At 27.8% G+C, this 22820-nt stretch overlaps 1 protein-coding gene across 3 annotated transcripts in view; it reads left to right on the top strand.

Annotated features, from left to right (window-relative positions):
* LOC107449127 (cell adhesion molecule 1) overlaps nt 1–22820 on the top strand; it is an 88433-nt gene that overhangs the window by 39391 nt on the left and 26222 nt on the right. For all 3 annotated transcript variants that reach the window (XM_016064567.4, XM_016064566.5, XM_043055345.3), the window contains exons 2-3: nt 19342–19488; nt 21142–21359. In XM_016064567.4, the coding sequence (XP_015920053.1) occupies nt 19461–19488; nt 21142–21359 (246 nt within the window). In that variant the 5' untranslated portion in view covers nt 19342–19460. The remainder of the gene's footprint in view (nt 1–19341; nt 19489–21141; nt 21360–22820) is intronic.

Genomic DNA, 22820 nt, shown 5'->3' with positions numbered 1-22820 from the left:
TTTTCAGGATTTTTCAAAAATAAAAAGATAAAGTTAAAAAAAAAAAAAAAAAACACTAAGAAGTGAGTAAATCTGGGAAAAAAACCTTACAATAAATCTAAAACACTTCTAGACTTTTATTACCTTTTCTTTGCAAGGATTTAAGAAAATAATAAGTAAAGTATCAAAAAAGGCCAAAAACATAAAACCTTATACTAACAACAGAATACTTGAGTTTTCTTGCCGTTTTTTTGCAGACAATATTTAACTAGAGTGAGTTATAATTTTGCAAGAATTTTTGCAAATAATAAACAATTATCTAAAAAAAAAATGACAAGTACAGCAGGAAAAGTCTTACTGAGCAATTAATCTTTTTTGCAGAGAAATGCAGCGGAAACACCTGAATGAATACTGAAGCGTTTCAAGCGTTGTAAGTGTTCCATATGAACATAATTTTCCTCTCGTGTTTATGAACCAATTTTTCTATAAAAAGTAGCATAGAGTAAATAGATATGTTACGTATGTTGCTACTGAATTCAGAGTCATATTTAGAGAATAATAATAGTTTTTTCATTATCTGATAAAATGAAGCTCCCCCTTATCTCTTGTGATTATCACTAAGTAGCAGTTTCAAGTTTGAGTATGTATCACATCAGTATTTAAATGTGCAAACACTAAAATGCCAAATTGTCTTATATTTACATTGAATGAGCTTGTGGGGGCGGAGCTATCAACAATGCCAACATTCATCTATCAAAAGGTACCTCATGATTGAATTAAGTTAGCATGTGTTATATACCAGTGAATTGATGTTTAATATTCGTAGTGGTAGTTACGCCACAAGCTTCCTAAAGTAGAGTTTCTTTTTCCATGTTTTTACACTGACGAGTGAATAAAAGAAGCGAGGCTTAAAGATCTTGTAATAGAAGGTATTTTTTGAACCACTATCATGTATACTTTTTAAATTGCAAAGATACATGCATAGGCATGAACGCACAAATTATCCAGATTTTCGGAATGCCTCATGCTTGACAACATTACGTAATAGCAAAAGTATTTACAACGCTGTAATAAAAAAAGTACAAAGAGCGTAACAATCAAACTGATATTCACAGTTTGATCAAAAACTCACTTATGGAATGCTTGCAAAATTTTGTCAAAAAAGAAAAATCGTTAATTAGTTTTGCAGGGTCTTACCTATTTTGTTTGGTAATGAGAAACAATACATTTTATTATTTTAATTTATTTAAATAATCTAGTTGAATATATTTGCGTATGTATAAACCACCACAATATTCAGGTGAAAATTGGAGGTTTTCGGAAATAAATAATTTTGGACTTAAGTCCTTACAATAAATTCATAAATTCTTTTAATTAATCAAATATGCTTTTACATCAGTTTATTAAATATATGTGAAACTAATCGCTAGTTTTATTTGTCAAATTCAAAATTCTTTATATTTCTTCTTGTACATTGTAATAAATTCTGGATCAAATTACAGTATACAGTACAACACTTTGGATGCATCATCTGTAAAATTCAATTTCACCGTGAATATTATACCGTAGTTTTTACTGTAATACTTCTTTAAATAGTGTGATTTAGTGATTTTATAGGGTAAATCATACTTTTTTCCGTAACAGGTTCCGGTAAAAGCAGATTTTATGGTAAAGAGTATAGACACCCTGGATGCCTGCAATTTTTACCGTAATTTGATCCGGAATTCTTTATAGGGTAGAACCTTTTCATCATCAAATTTTTAAATAATTCGTACAAGTATGATAAATGAATAAATTATTAAAAATAATTAAATTAAGGACCGTCTGAAATGTAATGCAATTTTTTCTAAAAAAGTGCATTATAAATTTTCAAATATAAATAACGAATGCATTTGACAAGCCATGCTAGGTTTACAGCAAAGTCAAAAAGTATATCTGAATACTTTATCTTATTTAATACTCGTTGTTTCAAAGCATTGCAAAAAATAAAATCTAAATTTAACGCATTCTTTAAAAAAACTGAAATTGCCTGTGAACTCGAAGTTGTTTTTTCATTGAGTTTCAAATAAAATAAATAATACCAACTTAAAAAATCGATTTAAATAGTTAAATACTTAAACTGAAAAAACATTGAATGGGATTTGAATGGTTTATTTGGAAGACTGAATGGTATTTGAAATATACCATTCAATATTTATCTAAAGTAATCACTGCACAAAAAACATTTTGTTTCAGCTTCCAGAATTCGCTTTGAAAGTTGAAATAACTCTTCATATTTTATTTCTTCCTAAATTTTTAAAATAAATCGAGTCGATGAGAGCTTAAGATACGCTCTACCTTAAGAAATATTACCGTTTGTCATGGTAGTTTTTTTTCTTTTTTTAGTCGAAAACGAAGTTCTTTCTGGATGTAGTTTTGGTGTTATAATAGTCGTTTATGTTGTCCCTCATGGATATCACGTTTTTGTCGTAAAAAAAGTTATTCCAGTCCTTCCGGAAAAGGTATTGAAATGTTTATTTTCCAATGATTTAATTTTTCTAAGAGCCATAACTCTAAAGACTATTTTTCTTCTATATTTTAGGATTTAATTTGTTTCTATATATTTTTTCCTTTACATGTAAATAATTATTTTATTGCCTTATTATCACTTATGAGTGATTTTCATAATTTAATAAACAAATAAGGTTTTTTTAATTATAATTATTAGAAGCAATAAGTAATCCGTTACTATGTAGCGTAATTTACCACAAATGTTATCAATCCTACCGTGTTACATTACGTATCTACCTTGAAAAAAAATTCTGGTAAAAATATTGTACTGTTTGGTAATGACAATTCTGGTGAAAAAACCCAATAATTCTGGAGCTACGAACGAAAACATATGGTATTTAAACTATTCATTTTGTAAATTTCCGTTCATACATTAGTGTTTTGCCAGAAATTTTGGTTTTCAAAATTATAGTTCAAACATTCAGTAAAAGCAATTGCTAAATTTTACTACTTTTACCAAATTTCATAGCATATAATAAAACTATATTTCATTGTTCATTTTACCAAAATCATTACCAAAGCTCTTCGGTAAAGCTTACCGAGCTTTATGGTATTAAAAATATCAAATTCTTTCTGTTTTGATTAATTTAAAAAATTTATATATTTTAAAAATTGGCAAAAATCATTGTTACATCTTTATCTATATACTTGTCATTTATAATAGAGCATTTAATTGTTTCTTACAATGTTTTAAATTAAGCAAAGATTTTATGTCATTTTTAGTACAATATCATCACCCAAACATAACCAAGCACCTAGCCCTATTTTAAGTCCTTATCTTTTAAGGGCATGGTAGGATTGCCACGTAATTTTGATCCTGATCAGACGACATGAACAACAAATGAGCTGGTACCTCTCTCTCCAATTTCTCACACTACAACCGAAGGGAAAAATTTCAGCCACGTTAAATTTAATGTCCACCTTACAGCGTGTACTCGACGTTTGTTTTGTTGGTCAACAGGATCTAACTCACAACCTTCGGCTCTCCAACTAGTGGTGCGAGCGCCACCATAACTAACGGTGTCACCAGAAAACCCCTTTTTAGTACAACTACAAATAATTGTATTATTGATTTTATTTTAAGCAAATTTTGATATATTTTACACACATACTTTTTTTGTAGAGTTTAAATAGCCTTATTATTACCCTTGGCATTAAACTAATTTTAAGTTTAAATAAGATTAGAAATGGAAACTAAGTTTTTAAAAGTTAATAATAAGTAAGTTATTTAAAAACGTGCGTACAGGGATAAAATTTAAACTTAAACAAAAATAGTTAATGGAACGAAAATTGTTGCAAACAGTTCTAAAACCTCAATCGTTCAACTGAAATAATAATTCTTATTTTTTTGAGAAAGAAGATGCGAAATAAACTTACTCGAATAAAAAATGTATTTTTGTCACCAAATGTGTTGCTGTTTTTTAAATGAATTTTTACATTTCATTTTACTGCTATTATTTTATTTTTAGCGTTTTCATTTTTATAGTTCTCTTCCATCGCAACGATAAACACACCTGGCAGGTAGATACAATTTTTTGAAAGAGTTGTACTGTAATTTCCTAGAGTAGAAAAACAAACTAATTCTGTGAGAAGTTTCTTCTCCTGAAGCAGGTGGTAAAGTTATCAAATAAAACGTGGAACAGTAAAAATTATAGCTTTACGCATCATGCTGTATAAAATATTTTAAATTACACAGACAACTGAAAATTGGAAAAAAATACCAGTACTAAATGTTTTAAAAGTAATCGAGAAATGAAAACTTTATTTAGATATTTAGGTTTTATATTCGATAAGCAATTTTCAACGATTTTTTAAAATTGCGTAAAAAAACTATTCACAAATCTTTTAACTTCAATAAATATTTCTACAAAATCATACTTTTTCCAACTTTCTGCCTTTATGCTCTCAGAAAGCTATCTAGCAATTTGCATTTTTGCTTTAAAACATAATAGTTAATCAAATTGTCTAAAAGGAAGCACACTTTTATTTAATATAGTTTTTTAAATCAAACTTTTTTGTAAATATTTTTAATATACTATATAATTTTTTTAGTAAAATGAATTAACTGGTAGAACAAGTTGTTAAAAGTTATTTACGAAATTGAAGTTATTAAACGCTTTGCAACTTCAACTTCATTGTTTACATAGGAACAAATGAAAAAATGCAGTTTAAATGTACTGATATATAGCAAAGATTTAAACATGCTATTCGCTGTTTTCACATGAAAAAATATTTTATTACCATTTTTTAATTGCTTCTTTACCTGTTACAAAGAGCGAATTTTTTTTAACACTTTAAAAGCATTTTATACTTAAGTTTCCCCGACGATTTGTTTTTGTGGAAACAATAACTTCAGTGACAAATGATAAGTGATCATCTGAAATCAAAAGGAAAAATACAACACACTGAAAAAAAAACCAGAACTAATTATGTTATAAAGTACCAGCACTCTTTGTGCAATTCGTAAAATATTATGCCGTAATTTTTACAGTAATGTTTAATTAATTTGAGTGATTCAGAGATTTTTTTATATTTGTGATTATTTCTTAATTTCCCAGTGATTTTTAACAGATATTTCAACTTCAGTGGTTTTATTGTAAATTTTCGTTTCGTAACATATTTCAGTGAAAATGAATTTTACAGTATAAAGTACCGGTACCCGGAGTGCCGGTACTTTGTACCGTAATTTGATCCGGAATTTTCTACAGTGTAAATGACAGTTAAAAATGAATTCAAATGAAATAAAGTGAAATTTTAGTTGGTTTATTGGTATAACATACATTTGCAGACTTGTGTGCTCAATTAAGGCTTATAAACCTTTGCCAAGTAGAAGAACAGATAGCACAATATGGAGAAGGACATCACAAATAATACATCCAAGGTTACGGCGGGATTCGAACCCGCCACCTCCAATCTTAACAGAGCATTTAGCGAGCAATACCGCTCTGCCAGGGAGGCCCCTGAGTTTTTGATTCAATCTTAGAATATATCGGTTAATTTATTTTGAAACAACGCATCTAGTAAATGTGTCATTTTTTAGAGACTGTTGTTTTGGAAAAAGGCATCATTCAATCATATTACTGCATACATTTTCATACAAATTATGTAATTTAATGCTTTTGAGTCTCTATTTCTTCTGCGGGAGTCTGTAGAAGAAAGTTTGTGTCAACAGGATTATAACTACATAAGCCTTATAGTAGAATATTAAACGTTGTATTTACTTACAGTAAGCTGCACCAGCACGAAATTGTAGCTCTCAAACTTAGGTTAAAAGAGACAGAAAAACCTAGGATGACATTCAGAGGATGAGTTTATCTGTACTTACTCTATCTACTATAAAATACCCCTTTATTCCGAAAAAGTCGGAGATGTGGTCAGGGCCGGTTCCATGCCTTCGGTCCCATTTGACTTGCACTTTTCTGCACATGTCAAGCGACAACAACAAAACAACAACTATAAAATGAAATAAAGAGTTCAAAATAAATCAAAAAATATATATTTTGGAATTAAGATTTTTTGTTGTAGGGATACTCAGTTAAAGATTTCTAAATATACATGAATTAAAAATCATGATGGTCAGTGTTTTTGCAGTTTCCTTGTCCTGAACTTGATTTACTCACGTTATTTAAAACAAGAATTCATTACATTATTTTGTGAAGAACATTAGAAACTAAAAGGATACGGAGTCTTACTACACTGTCCACTTGGATAAACTGTTCATAGACAGTGACAAATCACAATCCACTGGCACAAAATAAATACATTTCTAACTGGATCATGGACAAAAATTACATTTCCACGCACATCAGAAAACATATTAGGGGTTTTATTTTACAAGTACATTTTCTCTCAAATAATATCACAAAAATATAAAATTCGCTATATATAATCTCAAAAGGTCCATTGTTGTTTAAAAACTAAAGACTTACAAGCATACAGAGTTGAAGATTTATCGCCAGAACATTATTTCCTAAATTATAGTTCATTGGTGATTAAAATCCACTGCCATAAGAAAAATAAAATTTTTGGATGGATCATGGGTGAATATTACACTTCTATGCAGCTACCACATTAAAGATATTAGGGGTTTTATTCTCTCTTAAGTACATTTTCATTATAATTCATTCATTCATTCGTTCTTAATTTAAAGTTCATTGGTGATTATAATCCATTGAAGCAAAATAAATAAAATTTCTAGGTGGCTCATGGGCGAATATTACCTTTCCATGCAGTTACCACTGAAAAAATATTAGAGGCTTTATTTTAAAAGTAATGCAAATGTGTCACATTTTCCCTCAAGTAATAACTTAAAAAGATAAATTTCGCCATATATGATCTCAGGAGCTCCATTATTGTCTAAAGCGTTAAAAACCACAAAAAATAGATAGTTGAAGATTCATAAACAGAAATCTGTTTCGTAAATTACACCTTATCCATGGTTATGAACTAGTGTTTTATGTAAAGGACTAATTTTAACAGTGGACCAATTACAACTTTGTTCATTTGGGACACCCAAGAGTTTAAATCTAATTAAATCAAAGAATTTAAATCTTGTATTTTTCCCCATCTTCGCTTACCTGTGATGCTTTCTAGCTAAAACAAACAAGAGGTGCACAAGCTTGAAAATAAAATAAAAATTACCTGTATGAACTTGAAGGTAAGACTATCCTAGTTTTTTGATAAATGAATTTTGATATGAATAAGGCCTTCATATAAGGTTTAGGAAACTATGGAGCTTTTAATTTTTGGTTGATTGATGTTTTAGATTTCTTTGTTATCGATTTCTACTGATTTCCGCTAACTATGTTTATGGATCATTAAGGAAAGAAAATGCATTTCATGCTCAAAGTGAACGATAATTTTACTCATAAGCACATAATTTCAATCATTTGATCAGTATATGTTACTTTTTTTTAAATTAGTGTGACTAATTAAAGCAGTTTATGTGAATTTTACGAAATTAGTTACAATTATTTGTAAATCTATAAATAATCGATGCATTTATAACAACGTTTTCTTAAAACAAATTATAAGAAAATTATTAATATAGAAATAATTTTGATAAAAGAAGAAGTTTTCTGAAAACTATACTTTTGTGGATAAAATAAATTAAAAATGAATAAATTTCTGTTTAATGTGTAAAATTATCATTGAGTTATCTCTTAATTAATTAGAAATCATCTTTACTCCGAAAAATACTTTTAAAAAGAAGAACTTTTGAAAGTCATGTTTAAACATTACAGTGCTGAATTAGATGAAGAAAAAGTAACACAGTATACCTCTAAAAATATAGTTGTTGAGTAAATAATTCTTAAAATACTTATTTATGCATAAATTAAAATACGTAAAATTTATCAACTATTTACACAATTGTGAAATAATTATCTTCGTCTAAAGCAGAATAATATTTATAACTTTAATTAATTAAGATTATACAGCTGAAAAACTATTTTAAAACTTCAATATCAGCATCGACTATGATTGAACTTCTTTTCTAACAAATATATCATTTTTCGCCGGTAAAGTTTCTTGTAAAAACAGGTAAATTTTTCTTATTAAATCAAGATACAAGACATAAAGATATTGTTTTTTATGAACATATTTCCCTACAAACCTTATAAATTTTTGATGAATAAGCATTTCCTTCCTTCCTCACTGGCTCGACAGCCCAGGATGGGCCTTGGCCTTCTCCAGTAGTTTTTTCCAAGCTGTCCTTCTTTTGGCAATGGACTTCCAATTCTTTATTTTTAATATAGATAAATCTTTCTCCAGGGTATCTAGCCATCTGAGATTTGGCCTGCCCCTTCTACGTGTTCCTGTCGGCCGGGCATCAAAAATCTTTTTCACAATACGGTCTTCTTCCATTCTTACTAAGTGGCCTGCCCATTTTATCTTTTGGACCTTAATGAATCTTATGATGTCTGGTTCATTATATGATCGATAGAGTTCTAAATTTGATCTTCTTAACCACTGACCGTTTTTATTTATTCCTCCAAAAATGCACCGTAATATCTTTCTCTCAAATATGCTCAGCATTTCTTCATCTGCACGAGTCAATGTCCATGTTTCCCAAGCATATGTTAAAACTGACCTAATGAGGCCTTTAAATAATAACAGCTTTGTTTTTCTCTTGATTACATTTGATCTTAAAAACTTTCTTAATCCATAAAGGCACCTATTTGCTGCTGTGATTCTCTTTCGTATTTCTGCAGTTACATCGTTCGAATAAGCATTTGCTACCCCTAAATAAGCAGGGTTCGTTGATTTAAATCAGCTTGATTTAAATCACGATTTAAATCATGATTTAAATCAAATGATTTTTTTAAAAAAATCATTGATTTAAATCAACTAATTTTTTTATCTACATATATTGATTTCAAAAGTTAAAAAACAGTGTTTTAAATTTTTGATACTTTTATTATTTTCTTTTTTTAGTATTAAAATTTAATTTAAATCAATTGCTGCATTAATTAATTTTAGTTAACAAAATTACTTTCTTGGTGTGTGTTAAATTCCAACACATTTGAAATTACAATTTTAAAAATTGTTTGATTCTTGAGATTGAAAGTATAGATTAAAGTAACATTTAATGCTGTCTTAATATAGATTTGCATAGCTGTAGAAAGTAATTAATAAACATGAATTTTTTTCAAAAAATAATACAAATAATGTTAATTAAAATTCTACCTTTTGAATGAAAAAGCGTGAGTTAAAATCTACATCATATTTTATTGGTGGAAAATGTATATTTCTGAAGGTTGAGGTTATATTAAAAAGAAATTACCCTAATATGCCAAAAACAGAGGGAAAAAAAAAGGGCTGATGAATTCAGATGTTTTTTTTCCTAATATAGCGTCATTCTTCCCTTTCAAACTCTTTCGATGTCTATTTGATGCAGTAGGGTTATTAACTGGTATTTTTTTTATCATAATATATTTACAGTATCTTTGACATTATATGATTTTCTATAAAGAAATTTTGTGAAAAAAAATTCCAATGAATACATAGATTTTCTAATTTTTTTTTACTTTAACTTATCTATTTTCATATAGAATTAAAAATGAATATTTTAATATAAAAATATATAGATTAAATGCTTATTTATTTTCTGATGAATGGCTGCATTTATAAACACAGTCTGCTACATTTATTTTGTAATTTTAAAAATTAAGAGAAAAAAAAAGAAATCACAATTTTAAATTAAAGTTATGGTTTGCTAACTGAAACTTTGCTTTAATAGTTAAAGCACAGAGGTCTGTCCAAGCCGGTACCTTTACAAATTCAACTTTAGGAAAAATGATAAAATAGTCACACAAAATACTTTTTCTTAAAATTTTATTTTTTTGTCTCGTAAGAAACAATAAATCCATATTTTTACTATATTTGTGTTGATCTTCTAATATATATTTTAATTTTCACAAAATAGGTACCTCTCAGAAGAACCAAAACAGACCCCTGAGTATTCTTCAAATTCTCTATTTCATCTAGTCTTTTAAATTTTAATCATGCATTTTTTTCAAAATGGTTGCTATGCATTCAAAGCCATGTATTATACAGAGCTCATTCTAGACAGAAAAAAGGGCAGGGTGCAAAAGTTTAAAAAAAGGGCATTATTATTCTAAAAAGGCAATAATTTCTTTCTATGGGCTTTACACATTCTATTAAAAAACGTTGTCAATTAGTAAAAGAAATTTTTTTTACTTTAATAAAAGTTGCAAAGCAATCATATTAATTACTAATTTTTATTAATAAATTAACATGTATACCAAGTTAATGAACTAATTAGCTTAGTAATTTATTTAAAATGCATGCATATATTAATAAAATAATAAATGTATGTTTTTAAGTGTCTGTAGTTGTGATTTAATAATTAAAATGATTAATAATAATTATGATTTAATGATAGTGGAAGTAACTGCAAACTTTCAAAGACAAGTGCAACAAGGGGGTGTGATGGCTATTTTACCTTTCCCATATTAATCTATCTATTGGCATCAACAACAAACTGAATAAAAAGAGTTGAAAATAACAAAAGTTTAAGAAATCCATTGTAGAGTTTGGGAGGGAAATAAAGAAGGGTTGAGGAAAGAAAGGGCAAAAAGGGTATGGAGTCTATTACATCAGGGCACTATTTTACTTCAGGGGTGAATTCTTTTGACAAAAAGGGCAACAGGGTGCTGCGCCCTGTTTACTCTGCTTAGAATGAGCTCTGTATTATAATGCAAAATTATTTTAGTTAGAGCTTCTAAAATATTGTTACAATATAGTTTTAATATTAAGTTAATTTGATTAAACATTTTTAATTTTTTTAAATCATAAATTAAAGTTCATACAGTGTGTATGAATAAAAATCAAAAAAATCTGATTTAAATCAAAAAAATCCGATTTAAATCAAAAAAATCTGATTCTTTTGATTTTTTTTAAAAAATTCAAAAAAATCACGAACCCTGTAAATAAGTAAAGTAATTAAAGGAACTCATACAATATTTAAAACCTAGAAATATAATTTTATAATCATACATAACATTGCATGTAAGATAGTCAAACAGCTTGGAGCAAATAAGTTAATAAATTATCAAGATATATTTGATACTTTAAAAAAATATATTTTAAAAAATGTATTTTAACTTCTGAAAAATACATTTAGATATCGTTTCACAGCCGATATAATAAACATATTAAAAGGAAGTAAAATTTGTTCGATAAAATAAATTGAAATGTAACATGAATAAACATTCTTAATGATTAAATACTTGAGAGATTTTCTTTAAAATACATTCTCTCTGACATTAAACTCTTAAAATCTTCTTTTACTTTTGATGCGTGGTGATAAAATAAAAATGACGTAATAAAATATAAACATTAAATGAAATTTATTACATTGAAATCTGAAATATAGTAAGGTAAAATAAATTGTTGTAAAAGGAGGAAATATTACTTGCGCGAGTAATATTATTTATCTTAAAACGTTTAAGGGTAAAGTAAAAATTTCTTAAATTAGTTAATGCATACATAGTGCCCCGTATATGGTCTCCGGATATATATATCCAAAAATCAAATCGATAAACTTTTTCAAAATTTGATAAAAAGCAATGGATACCCAACTAAAGTAATAAAATTCTATATTAAATCATTGAATTAATCGTATATTTTTGTGGATATATTTACTAAAAATTTTCTTTGTTAATTTATATAATTTTCTCATGTGCAAATCCATTTCAGGTAAATCCATTGCCAAAATTATTTACTAAATAATTTCTTAGTTAATTTGTATAATTTTTCCATGTGCAAATCCATTTCGGGGAAATCCGTGTTCAAAATTATTTACTAAAATATTCCTTTACTAAAAAATTCCTTTGTTAATTTATATAATTTTTCCATGTGCAAATCCATTTCGGGCAAATCCGTGGCTAAAATTATCTACTAAAATTTATTTTCTTTGTTAATTTGTATAATTTTTCCATGTGCAAATCCATTTCGGGCAAATCCGTTGGTAAAATTATTTACTAAAAATTTCTTTATTAATTTATAAACTTTTTCTATGCGCAAATCCATTTCGGGCAAATTCGTGTAAAAATTATCTACTAAAAATTTTTTTCTTTCCTAATTTATATAATTTTTCCATGTGTAAATCCATTTCGGACAAATCCGTGGCTAAAATTATATGCAAAACGGGCAATTCATGTTTCTCTTTTCTATTTTATATATTTTTCTTAAATAAATATTTATTTTCTAAAATTATTTATGGTCAACTTCTTTGAATTATCCAGTATAATATTACCTTGTGCACATCCATTTCGGGTCCATCCTTGGTAACTAACAAATCAAACGCACTTCAGCAATGCAGTAAGAACGGCGCTTTAAAACAAAACTCCTCTAGTTACGCTCAATTTGCCCTTTTGTTTTCATATTTTGCAGTCTGGCAATCTTGTTACGAAAATATTTTTTAAATCATTCTTGAAAAATTTCCCGTTCATGTAAGTACATGTGAATTCGCTACTCGCTTTATAGGTTTTGTTTTATTCTGCTTTTTCTTTTCTTTTTTTCTGTTTTTACGTGTTATTTTTACTTATTTTACTTACTTTTACTTATTTTACTTTCAGTTACATTTACTTATTTTTACTTACTTTTACTATTTTACTATTTGTTGTAATTTTTGTAAAATTTTTTTTTTTGAGTGCTCCTCACACTATTGTATTCACATATTTTGCTTTGGCTATATTGATACAATATCAGTAAGCACTCCTTTTTACTGATATAATCGTGTGGGCTGATGAGAAGATTATATCTTTTATTTTCTGGATTTTTAAAAAAAATTTTTATCCTTTTTTTTCTTGCCCCAGTTGTTTGTTATTTTTTTATTATTATCATTCCCCCCACTTTTTTCATATGTCAGTGATTTTCCTTTGTTTTATCTTCATTTTGATTCCCTTGTTTTATCTTCATTATCTTCATTCATGTCGGGAGAGCTGTATTAAGATCTCCGTACTTTTTGAGTGCTGATCGTGAGAGCTGTATTAAATTCCCGGTCATGGTCTTTTCTGCGTTGTCTTTAGCGGCTGATCGTGTCCCTTGCACGTTGTTTGTGATGAAGATTGAGAAGCAGTAGCGTGAGGAAGACAATGAAGCCGTCACAAGTAGCAAGTTAACTGTTCAATGAGGACCGACCATCGAAATAGGCGTGTTTTAAGTCATGGCCGTGTTCACATCACGTCCGGGTCACCAATGTGGGGAGAGTTCTTATCGACAATGTCATCCTTCATCTATGAAAAGGTACCCTAACATAGAATCGATTTAACATGTCTTAAATATTAGTGAACTGAAATTGTACTTTCGTAGTGGTAGACATACTACACTAATACTTCTGAGAATTGCGTACTCAACACTCAATAATGATTTGTAAACTTTTTCTTTTTCGTCATTTAGATTTTATTTTTTGACTTTTCATGTGTACAATTATCAAAAAAAATAAATAAAATAGAAAATAAAAAAAAATGAAAATGAAAACACCCTGAATAATTTTTGATCTAATTATAGGATTTTCATGCACTTAGACTCACTAGTTTGAGTGGGTGACCTTAAATATGCTAATTAATTTGTGCTGACGCTATTTTCAGCTACGAAAGCAAACATAAAAACGCATTTTTTCTCTGAATAAAAATACTTTTTTTTCCAATGGATTCCTTATTCTCAATATACAGGTGGTAACCGAGAAATTATCAGCACCCCGATAGTTTTTTCAAGGGAGCGGGCATTTTAGATGACTTAATATTTTTACGAAACTGCTCAAATAGTTCTTGAAAAATCAAATTTTTAATAAGTCGCATATTTATACTATTCCGAAGATTTCATAAAAAATATTAAGTCATCTAAAATGCATTCAAAAATTGTAAACCTTACAATTCAAAGTGTTTCGACTATTATTAAATAATATTAAAAAAATCTGGTTACATTTGGAGTTATATTTGGATAAACAAATTTTATAACTGCGTGCAAAAAATTTTCACTTTGCTTTAAAAGTTCTTGAGCTAAATTGAAATACACATAAATTAAGTTTAACATTAAAAGATATAAATTTTTGGCTGTTCTCTTGACCAAATTATTGGGACCATATTTTCCATATAACGGCTGCTCATTATATTTTGATGGTAAGAAACCCAAATCTATCCAACAAAAGGCAAGTTTATTCAGAGATAGTATGTTTTTGTATCCTATTTCACAAAATATTTCTGCACTAAACAATTAACAAATTTGAGGTCTTCGCTTCAAATCATTGAGTTTAAGTAGCAGTTCAGAAATATTAAATCATTTGATAAAATTTTTTTGGGAGTTGCGTTTTTTTTTCGTGCACTGTACATGATTTTGACTTTTATTCGAGAATCATACCACATATATATTAAAGACAGTAATTCCGGAACACCGTGCATGTTTCAAGATGTAAATAAGTATTAAAAAAAGGGAAATATCTGTGAAGTTTATAATTTGGAGGATTGCTATTAATGTCTTAAAATCAATTAACTCTTAAAATACTTCATTGCTTTTTTTTTCACTGGTATTAATATTTTTCAAAATAAATGTTGTACAATTATTTTAGTCTTATGTAGATGCATAAATAAGGATTTCTTATTTTATTTTGTATAATCTGTTGATCTATTACCTTAAGCAGTTTAATTTTTATTATAATACAGCAAACTTACAGTTACGTTTAATATTCTCAAAATAATGACTCTAAATTCATACAATTACAAACAGAGAACAGTTCTAAAGATGACACTTAAACTGATATGTATGAAACATTTATAAATGATAATTTGTACAAATGTTTCTACAATTCAAAAGCCTTTCTCATTTTCCGAGAAGTTGACGCACCACTTTATAATTAATGAAGATAGTGACTTATCTCTAAAACGTGAACTTAACTTTGAATTATAAAATTAATGAATAAGAACTTTAATGAATAGCAGAGGTGTTCTCTTAATTGTCGCCGAAATTTTAATAGCTGTGCATCTTTTGAAATAGAAATAGCTTAGATCTGGAATCCTTTTATTGAAATAACTTACTGACATAAAGGTTTATGAAGGAGTTTAAATACATACCATTGTGAAATCTGGCATATCAATTTAAACTTTAGTTGATGTTCTTGTTTTAATAGCTTTTAACTGTTATATTGTAATTTTATAATTTGTGATTCAAGTATGAACAATTAATTCGAAAACACTAGTAAAATTTGAAATAGATCCATGGCCTGAAAAGGTGTTCTTTAAATTATACACGATGAAACGGTAGCAGTGATTTATGTTTCGATGATTAATGATATTTTTTAATTAAATCTTGACTCACTTCATGGTTTATATCATCTTTTAAATCTTAGCTAGAAAAATATATTTTGTTTTAATGAATATATGTGAAATAGATGCTCGACCTGAAAAGATGTTCTTTAAATTATGCTAGATGTAACGGCAGCAGTGATTTATATTTCGGTGATTAATGATATTTTTTAATTAAGTCTTGACATATCAGTCTCTGTATAATCTTTTATATCTTAGCTAGAAAAATATATTTTGCTCTAATGAATATATATTTTGATAAGTAGATGCAAATTGAATAAATAGCTGTTAAATAGGTGCACTACCAGAAAAGGCGTTCTTTAAATTGCGCTAGATGTAACTGCAGCAGTGACTCATATTTCGATAATTAATGATACTTTTTAATTAATTATATATAACCTTTTAAATCTTAGCTAGAAATGAATATTTTGTTTCAATAAAAATACACAAATTCATTTAAAGTTTTACTGTTTTAAAGAAAATAATGCTCTAGCACTCATATGCAAGTATATAACCTTTTAAATCTTATCTAGAAAAGAACATTTTGCTTCTATAAAATACACAAATTCATTTAAAGTTTTATTGTTTTAAAGAAAATAATGTCCTGACACTAATATGCGAGTATATAATCTTTTAAATCCTAGCTAGAAAAGAACATTTTGTTTCTATAAAATACACAAATTCATTTAAAGTTTTATAGTTTTAAAGAAAATAATGTCCTAACACTAATATGCGAGTATATAACCTATTAAATCTTAGCTAGAAAAGAACATTTTGTTTCTATAAAATACACAAATTCATTTAAAGTTTTATTGTTTTAAAGAAAATAATGTCCTAACACTCATATGCAAGTATATAACCTTTTAAATCTTAGCTAGAAAAGAATATTTTGTTTCAATAAAATACACAAATTCTTTTAAAGTTTTATTGTCTTAAAGAAAATAATGTTATTGTTAGAAAAGTGTACAGTGTACAAAATAAAAAACGGATCACCCTGAATAACTTTTAATCTAATGATTAGATCCTCATGATCTAGAACTGAATCTTAATGGTTCGAGGGGGTGACCTCAAATATGTTAAGTAATTAGTGCAGACGATATTTTAAACTACGAAAGCAGACACGAAAACGTACTTTCTCATACCTTATTTGTGATTGATTTGGATTTCTGACCCTCAAAATATAGGAGGTTGCGGCAATCTGGGAAATATGGTTAGGAGAGCGATCCAAAGTTTTGACCCCTTAATGTTAATTTTACTTTTTGTGTATTTCGCCATAGCTGGAGAATTCTTTAAGTGAATTGAAAATTTTTTGCATACATTTATATAATTTAATTATCCAAAGATATTTCTATGCAAAAAAATAAATTCTAGTAAATATATTATTCTTTTTATTATTTTAGTTAATAATAACCGAAAAAAGTTGCAATTGTTTACATAATTTTACAGCATTTAATTTATTTTACATGGTAAAATGCAGAATATAATCGAAATTGATTGAAAAATTCCTGAAAAATCGAATTTTTAAAAAGTTGATTGCTTAAAACTCGATTTCTCAGGAACTGTTCAACCGATTTCGTGCAAACCATGTAAAATTAAAATGTGAATTTTACATGGTAACCATGTAAACAGTGTGCAAACGAATAACAGTGTGCAAACGAATGTAACAGTGTGAATAAACGAATTCTAAACAGTGGGTAAAATTTTTTCAATTTGCTTAAAAAGCTCTCGAGATATGGCGAAATACGCAAAAAATAAAATTAACATTAGGGGGTCCAAACTTTGAGTCGCTCTCCTGACCCAACTATTAGGAGAATATTTCCAGATTGCGGTTACCCCTTATATTTTGGGGGTCAAAAATTCGAGTTCGTCGTAAAAAAGGTATGTTTATTGAGAGAAAATACGTTTTTGTGTCTGATTTTGAAACTTAAAATATCATCTGCACAAATTAATTAGCATATTGAAGGTCACACTCTCAAACCATTTAGATGGGGTCTTAGAACGATCCAATTATTAGATCAAAACTTGTCCAGGGTGGTCCGTTTATTTTGGCACACTGTACAATTTTTTGTAACATTGCATTACGAGTTCATAAATATAGTAGAAATAAGAGTAATTATCAGTCATGTCGAAGAATAAAAAAATAAAAAGCACTTTTTGGTGGATAACTCAAAAAAAAAAAAAAAAGAACTTAATAAAGAAAATTTTTAAATCAAAATGCATTAAAGCATTTTCTTCATCTGTAAAAAGGTACTTCATTTATAAAAAAGATACATTTTTAACACTTTTGTAAATGGTTTGCCTTGAATTTGAGGTACCCACAGAAAATTCAAAAATCAAGGGCATTGCTAAATAAAAAAAATTTTTTTTGCTTGATTTGGAATCAAACCGAACAAAATATTATAAATATGGGACACAAAGTGTCTGCAACTCATAATGAAATTTACAAAATTAATTTGAAGATAATATATTATTTATATCGACAACAAAAATTGACCAAAAACTGAAAATTCAGTTTCTTGTTTGTGAAAATTCTTCGGAGTGATACCTTTTTATTTTGTGCTTACGATCATGACAGATTATGCATTTGCTGAAAAAAATTAGATAATATTAATTCGAATATTTGTATTTAATTAGTTCCTATATTAATCATTAAAGTGACAACAATATTCTGTACTTATTTCAATATAAATGTAAATTTTCAATTTAATTAGTCCTTAAAACTTTATTTTGAATGATTTATAGTACGCAGTAGAAAATATTTTTTTCAATTGCTGGTGATAAAGTTGTTAATCACTATTATGATAGTTTTGAAGAAATATTTAGTCGGAATATATATGTGTACAGACAATGCAATTCAAATATTTAATAAAATTATCCTATTAACTTTAAAAGATCAACAAATTACATTGTTTGTATTTTCTTAGAGTTATAAGCTTCTACGTACGTTCTGTAACAAACTGAAACTTAAAAGTATGTTCAGAAATATTTCAATAAACAAATTCTGAAAATTGACTATAAACGTCAGTATTTTTTTTTTAAAAAGTTTCAAAGCAAAAGATATGATCCGAAATCGATTAGATTATTTTATTCTGTTTTAGAATTTTTCCGCCACTGTTTATGGATCAATGAATGGAAAGCAAAACTCTCTTTTCCTTTGCGCAGTTTTTGCGCAAACAATTTTACCCTCGAAATAATATAAAAAATATAAAGGGTTTGTATTATTATAGTATAAATTCATACTATACTGAGTTACATTGCATTTTTACGCGTTTCTTGTGCATTGATTACGCTGCTTAAGCATTTCATAAACGCATAAAATGCAAAACTTTTTTCTTCAACAGAACTAAAAATCTCCTTTTTAAGCGATTCAACAATTCTTTAGCAGTATTTCGTTAATTTAGATAATCATCATGTCACGAAATGGCGTGATGTACGAAAATGTTTTCTTAATTCGAAACCTCATTGTAGTGCATTGTTGGAGGTTGTTAACTAGAATGACGAAATATTAGACTTAAATATTAGACAATCGGAAATAAGGTAGCAAATAAAGCCAGCTGGTCCGTATGATGATCTAGGAGTTTGTCTTGTACCAGAAAGATCCGGTGTTCTAATCCAGTTTAGAGCATTAGTGCAATTCATCTCTTTGTTCCATCTGTCCTTGTTGTGTTGTGCCGCCTATATTATGGCACCTATATGGTGCCCAAGATGAAATTTTTATTAGAAAAAGTAGATACACTTCGAAGTTTTTTTCTCTGGGGGGATAAAACGACAGAATATTTCTTAAATTTTGACGAAATTCGTTTCCTCGAAGAAGTGACGATAGTTATTTTATCACTTTGACGACATTTTCGCTTGACATTTTCGCACCAAGAGAGGGTTTTGTCAAAAACGAAGAAAGTTACGTGATATTTGAGTATCCATTTTTTTAGCAGTGCAGAAATGAATATATATTTAGATTAAAATATATTGTCTACTTTCATTTCAGAATCCCAACCAAGGAAGAAGCATACACAGGCTCATTTATGCTTATGAAAGAGAAAATGTTAGCGAGTGGCAGATATTTAAATTCTTGTAATTAGGAAGAAAAACGTATCAATTTTCTCCATGATAAGCGCTATACATTTCTTTCTAAGTAAGTGACTTTTTTTATAGTTAATAAAGGACATATATAGTTTAGAAATGTGTATAAAGCTTTTTTACACAGGGAATAAAATTATTGAATCACATTATTTTGATATGGGATAACTTTAAAGTAAATTGCTACTGTATGTTAAAATATACATTAAAATATCTATGTATGATATTAATATATAATAAATTAAGGCCTTTATGATATACAATTGTTGTTGAAAAATGCATCAAAAAAGTTAAAAAAAAAGAAGCTATTTTATCATAATTCAATGATTAGAAAACTAATTTTTAGAACTCGACTGTATGCAAAAAATTTGCTCCTTCTCTCGCAGGTGGGCTAAAACTATAGGGACGATATCTGCCATATAAAGAAAACTTTTTAATCAAGTTTCCGCAAAGATATTTCTGAAAAATAAAATGCATAATCCAGCTAATAAAATTAAAATATATGGTATTTAAACTATTTATATGTTAGCTGTTAACCGGAAATTCTGATTTTCAAAATTATTGTCCTTATTACACATTTAGTAAAAATTCAAAAATGAAAAGTTAATTTAACAGAATGCATGGTTATGCCATGCTCTATGGTATGATGATAAAGTTACCGAGTTTTATCGTCTTTACCGAATTTCAACACGCATTATAAAACAATATATTATTGCTAATTTTACCAAAATCATAAGCAATCTTCAGTAAAAATTACCTAGCTTTTTGGTGTCACGGTAAATAGCCAGAAACACGGGAAATGGTTCCATATTTTGTTAGATCTGACCATGCTCTTTTCCTCGGTGTATATTGTACTTACCTACCATGTTTTGATAATCAAAAAATATAAATGTGTCTAAATATGTAGAATAAGTAAAAAGTACTTTTTTGATTTTGAATTTCAGATAATTAATCAGAAATCAGATTCAGAAAATCAGATAATTAATCAGAGCAAAAATTAATAATGGCAATACTTTTTTTAAAACTTTTGTACAACATGCAAAACGAAAACGAAAACACCTTAATAATTTTTGGTCTAATTGTCATAATATAATGGACTAAGATGCGATGTTACTGGTTTGTGAGATTAACCTGAAGTATGCTTTTTAATTAGTGGAGATGCTATCTAAAGGTACTAAACTGGACACGAAAACATTTTCTTACGAATAAACATTTTTTTCATTTAGTGCACATGAACCCTTGACCTTCAAAGTATTGGGGATATCAGTAATCTGGAAAATAGAGTCTCATTACTTTGGTCCGATCACAACAAAAAAGTCGTATAAGTCACATAGCTTGGCCAAGTTGTTCGCCAAGTCACATAGTATAGAAAAATCTGAAAGTAGGAACAAAAGTTAATTAGAGTGACATATATTTTTTGGTTCATTGTACATTGGTACAATATAAAGTTTCGGAATAGGAATTCGTTTGTTTCATTCAGATTCTAAAAAAAACTTTGTATTTCTAATAATGCCTTAAATCAAAATCTACTAGCATCAATAATCCTTCAAAAATGAGTATATTCCATATTCCATTCTGTAATATCTAAAAATATATATTTTATCATTTTATTTATTATTAAATATTTTCTTCATTTTCACTGAAATTATACAATTGCAAATAATTCAAATAATAATATTCAATATTTTTTGTTTATCATCCTATATAGCTTTGCCTTTTATAAGCGTTGGTCTGAAAATTACAAGATTTGAAGTACCCTCTTTAGTAGTTCCAGGGGATTCAGCTATTTTAACGTGTTTTTACGATTTGGGAAAAGAAAAACTTTATTCTGTCAAATGGTATAAAGATAAAGTGGAATTTTTCAGATTCTTTCCGAGCCTTTCACCACAATTCATGTCCTTTCCAGTACAGGGAATCAGTATAGATGTAAGTTTGCTTCCTTAATATTTCACTGAACGCTATTTCAAAATTTAAAAGTGTGTAACTTTATAAAATACTAAGCACTATTTGATAAATAAGTGTACCAAATTAGAAAAAAAGTGTGCTCATGGAGCCTTTTATTTATATGCTTCACGTGCTCTTTTTATGATACGCATACAATCACTGCTATTGAAGACAAAGGTATTTGGTAATTAAGGTATTAATTATAATTTGAAAAAACCTGAATTACAAGTTTAAATTACGAAGATTTTATTATGGAAACAATGTTTACTCAAGCAATGTTGAAATAAAATAATATATCTTCATCGTGTTTGCCTTTAAGTGACAAGAGTACAATTGCATAGATTTCCAATTTAAAAAATTACATAAATAATTACAGTTGACAAATGTCATTAATCTTCCCTTTATCACGAAGTTTAATTTAGTTTACTGTGAGAACACTGATAGATTTGTTGAAATATGCAATCACTCTTTTTAAAAATACAACTATATGCTTTAAAATATCTTTTGGATGATTATAAGAATTGGATTTTTGTCGTCGATTTGGAGAAAATTTATTGATTAACTTATAAACTTTTGCGTCACAATGTATTTGTTTGAAGATTGATATTTTTAGTTTGATATATAATATTGATTCTGGGAGCAGTCTTTAAATGTGCATTTTTATAATGAACTCAAACGACATGAAATTTAATGAAAGAATATTACTAATATATGAATCGCATGAATAGTATGTAAATCATATCACACGTTTTTATATCCATTAATTCATTAATTATAAATGAATAGGCATAATGAAAACATAAATATTTAAAATAAAAATATAATATAACCCTTTTTCTGATATCAGATAATGTGGCATGTTAAGTTAACCAACAGCCTTCTCTCAGGATTTTCAACGAAATATAACCGATGAAGCTATTTGCATCTATGTAAAATGTTTAGGTTTATGATAATAATTTATTTTTATAATGAATTTAATTTAAAAACTGGTACAACTATTCTTTCAAATCAACAATTGCTGGTTTTTCAAGCAATTTTAACGATATAATACGAAAATACATGATTTTTGTTTTTCTGTTAGGAGACGTATTGACTGTTTTGTTTGAAAATTCTTGAATATTTTACTAGTATGCAAATATTCTTTGCAAAAAAACAAAGCCCTTTGATATGTCAAACTATTTGACACTTCCTCTAGACAGTGATCCTTTTATAAAGATATTCAGAAAATTCCCTTGAATTGTTTACTCCTTTGATGTTGTTTTTAACTTTCTAGAACATAGAACGGAGCTTTTTTTGAGAAATTAAGATTCCTTCCCAGACAATTATTAAAAATAAAAAATGAACTAAACGAAATTGATTATAAAGATATAAGGAATTTCGCGATTACTCGATTTCCGATCATATGGAACACTCGGTTATTCATCGCTCCTCTGACATGCAACT

This window comes from Parasteatoda tepidariorum, chromosome 8 (genome assembly GCF_982258835.1).
Source record: "Parasteatoda tepidariorum strain Cologne lab strain chromosome 8, Ptep-v5.0, whole genome shotgun sequence".
In the NCBI taxonomy this organism is placed as follows: domain Eukaryota; kingdom Metazoa; phylum Arthropoda; class Arachnida; order Araneae; family Theridiidae; genus Parasteatoda; species Parasteatoda tepidariorum.
This window is presented reverse-complemented; position numbering and strand designations above follow the sequence as displayed.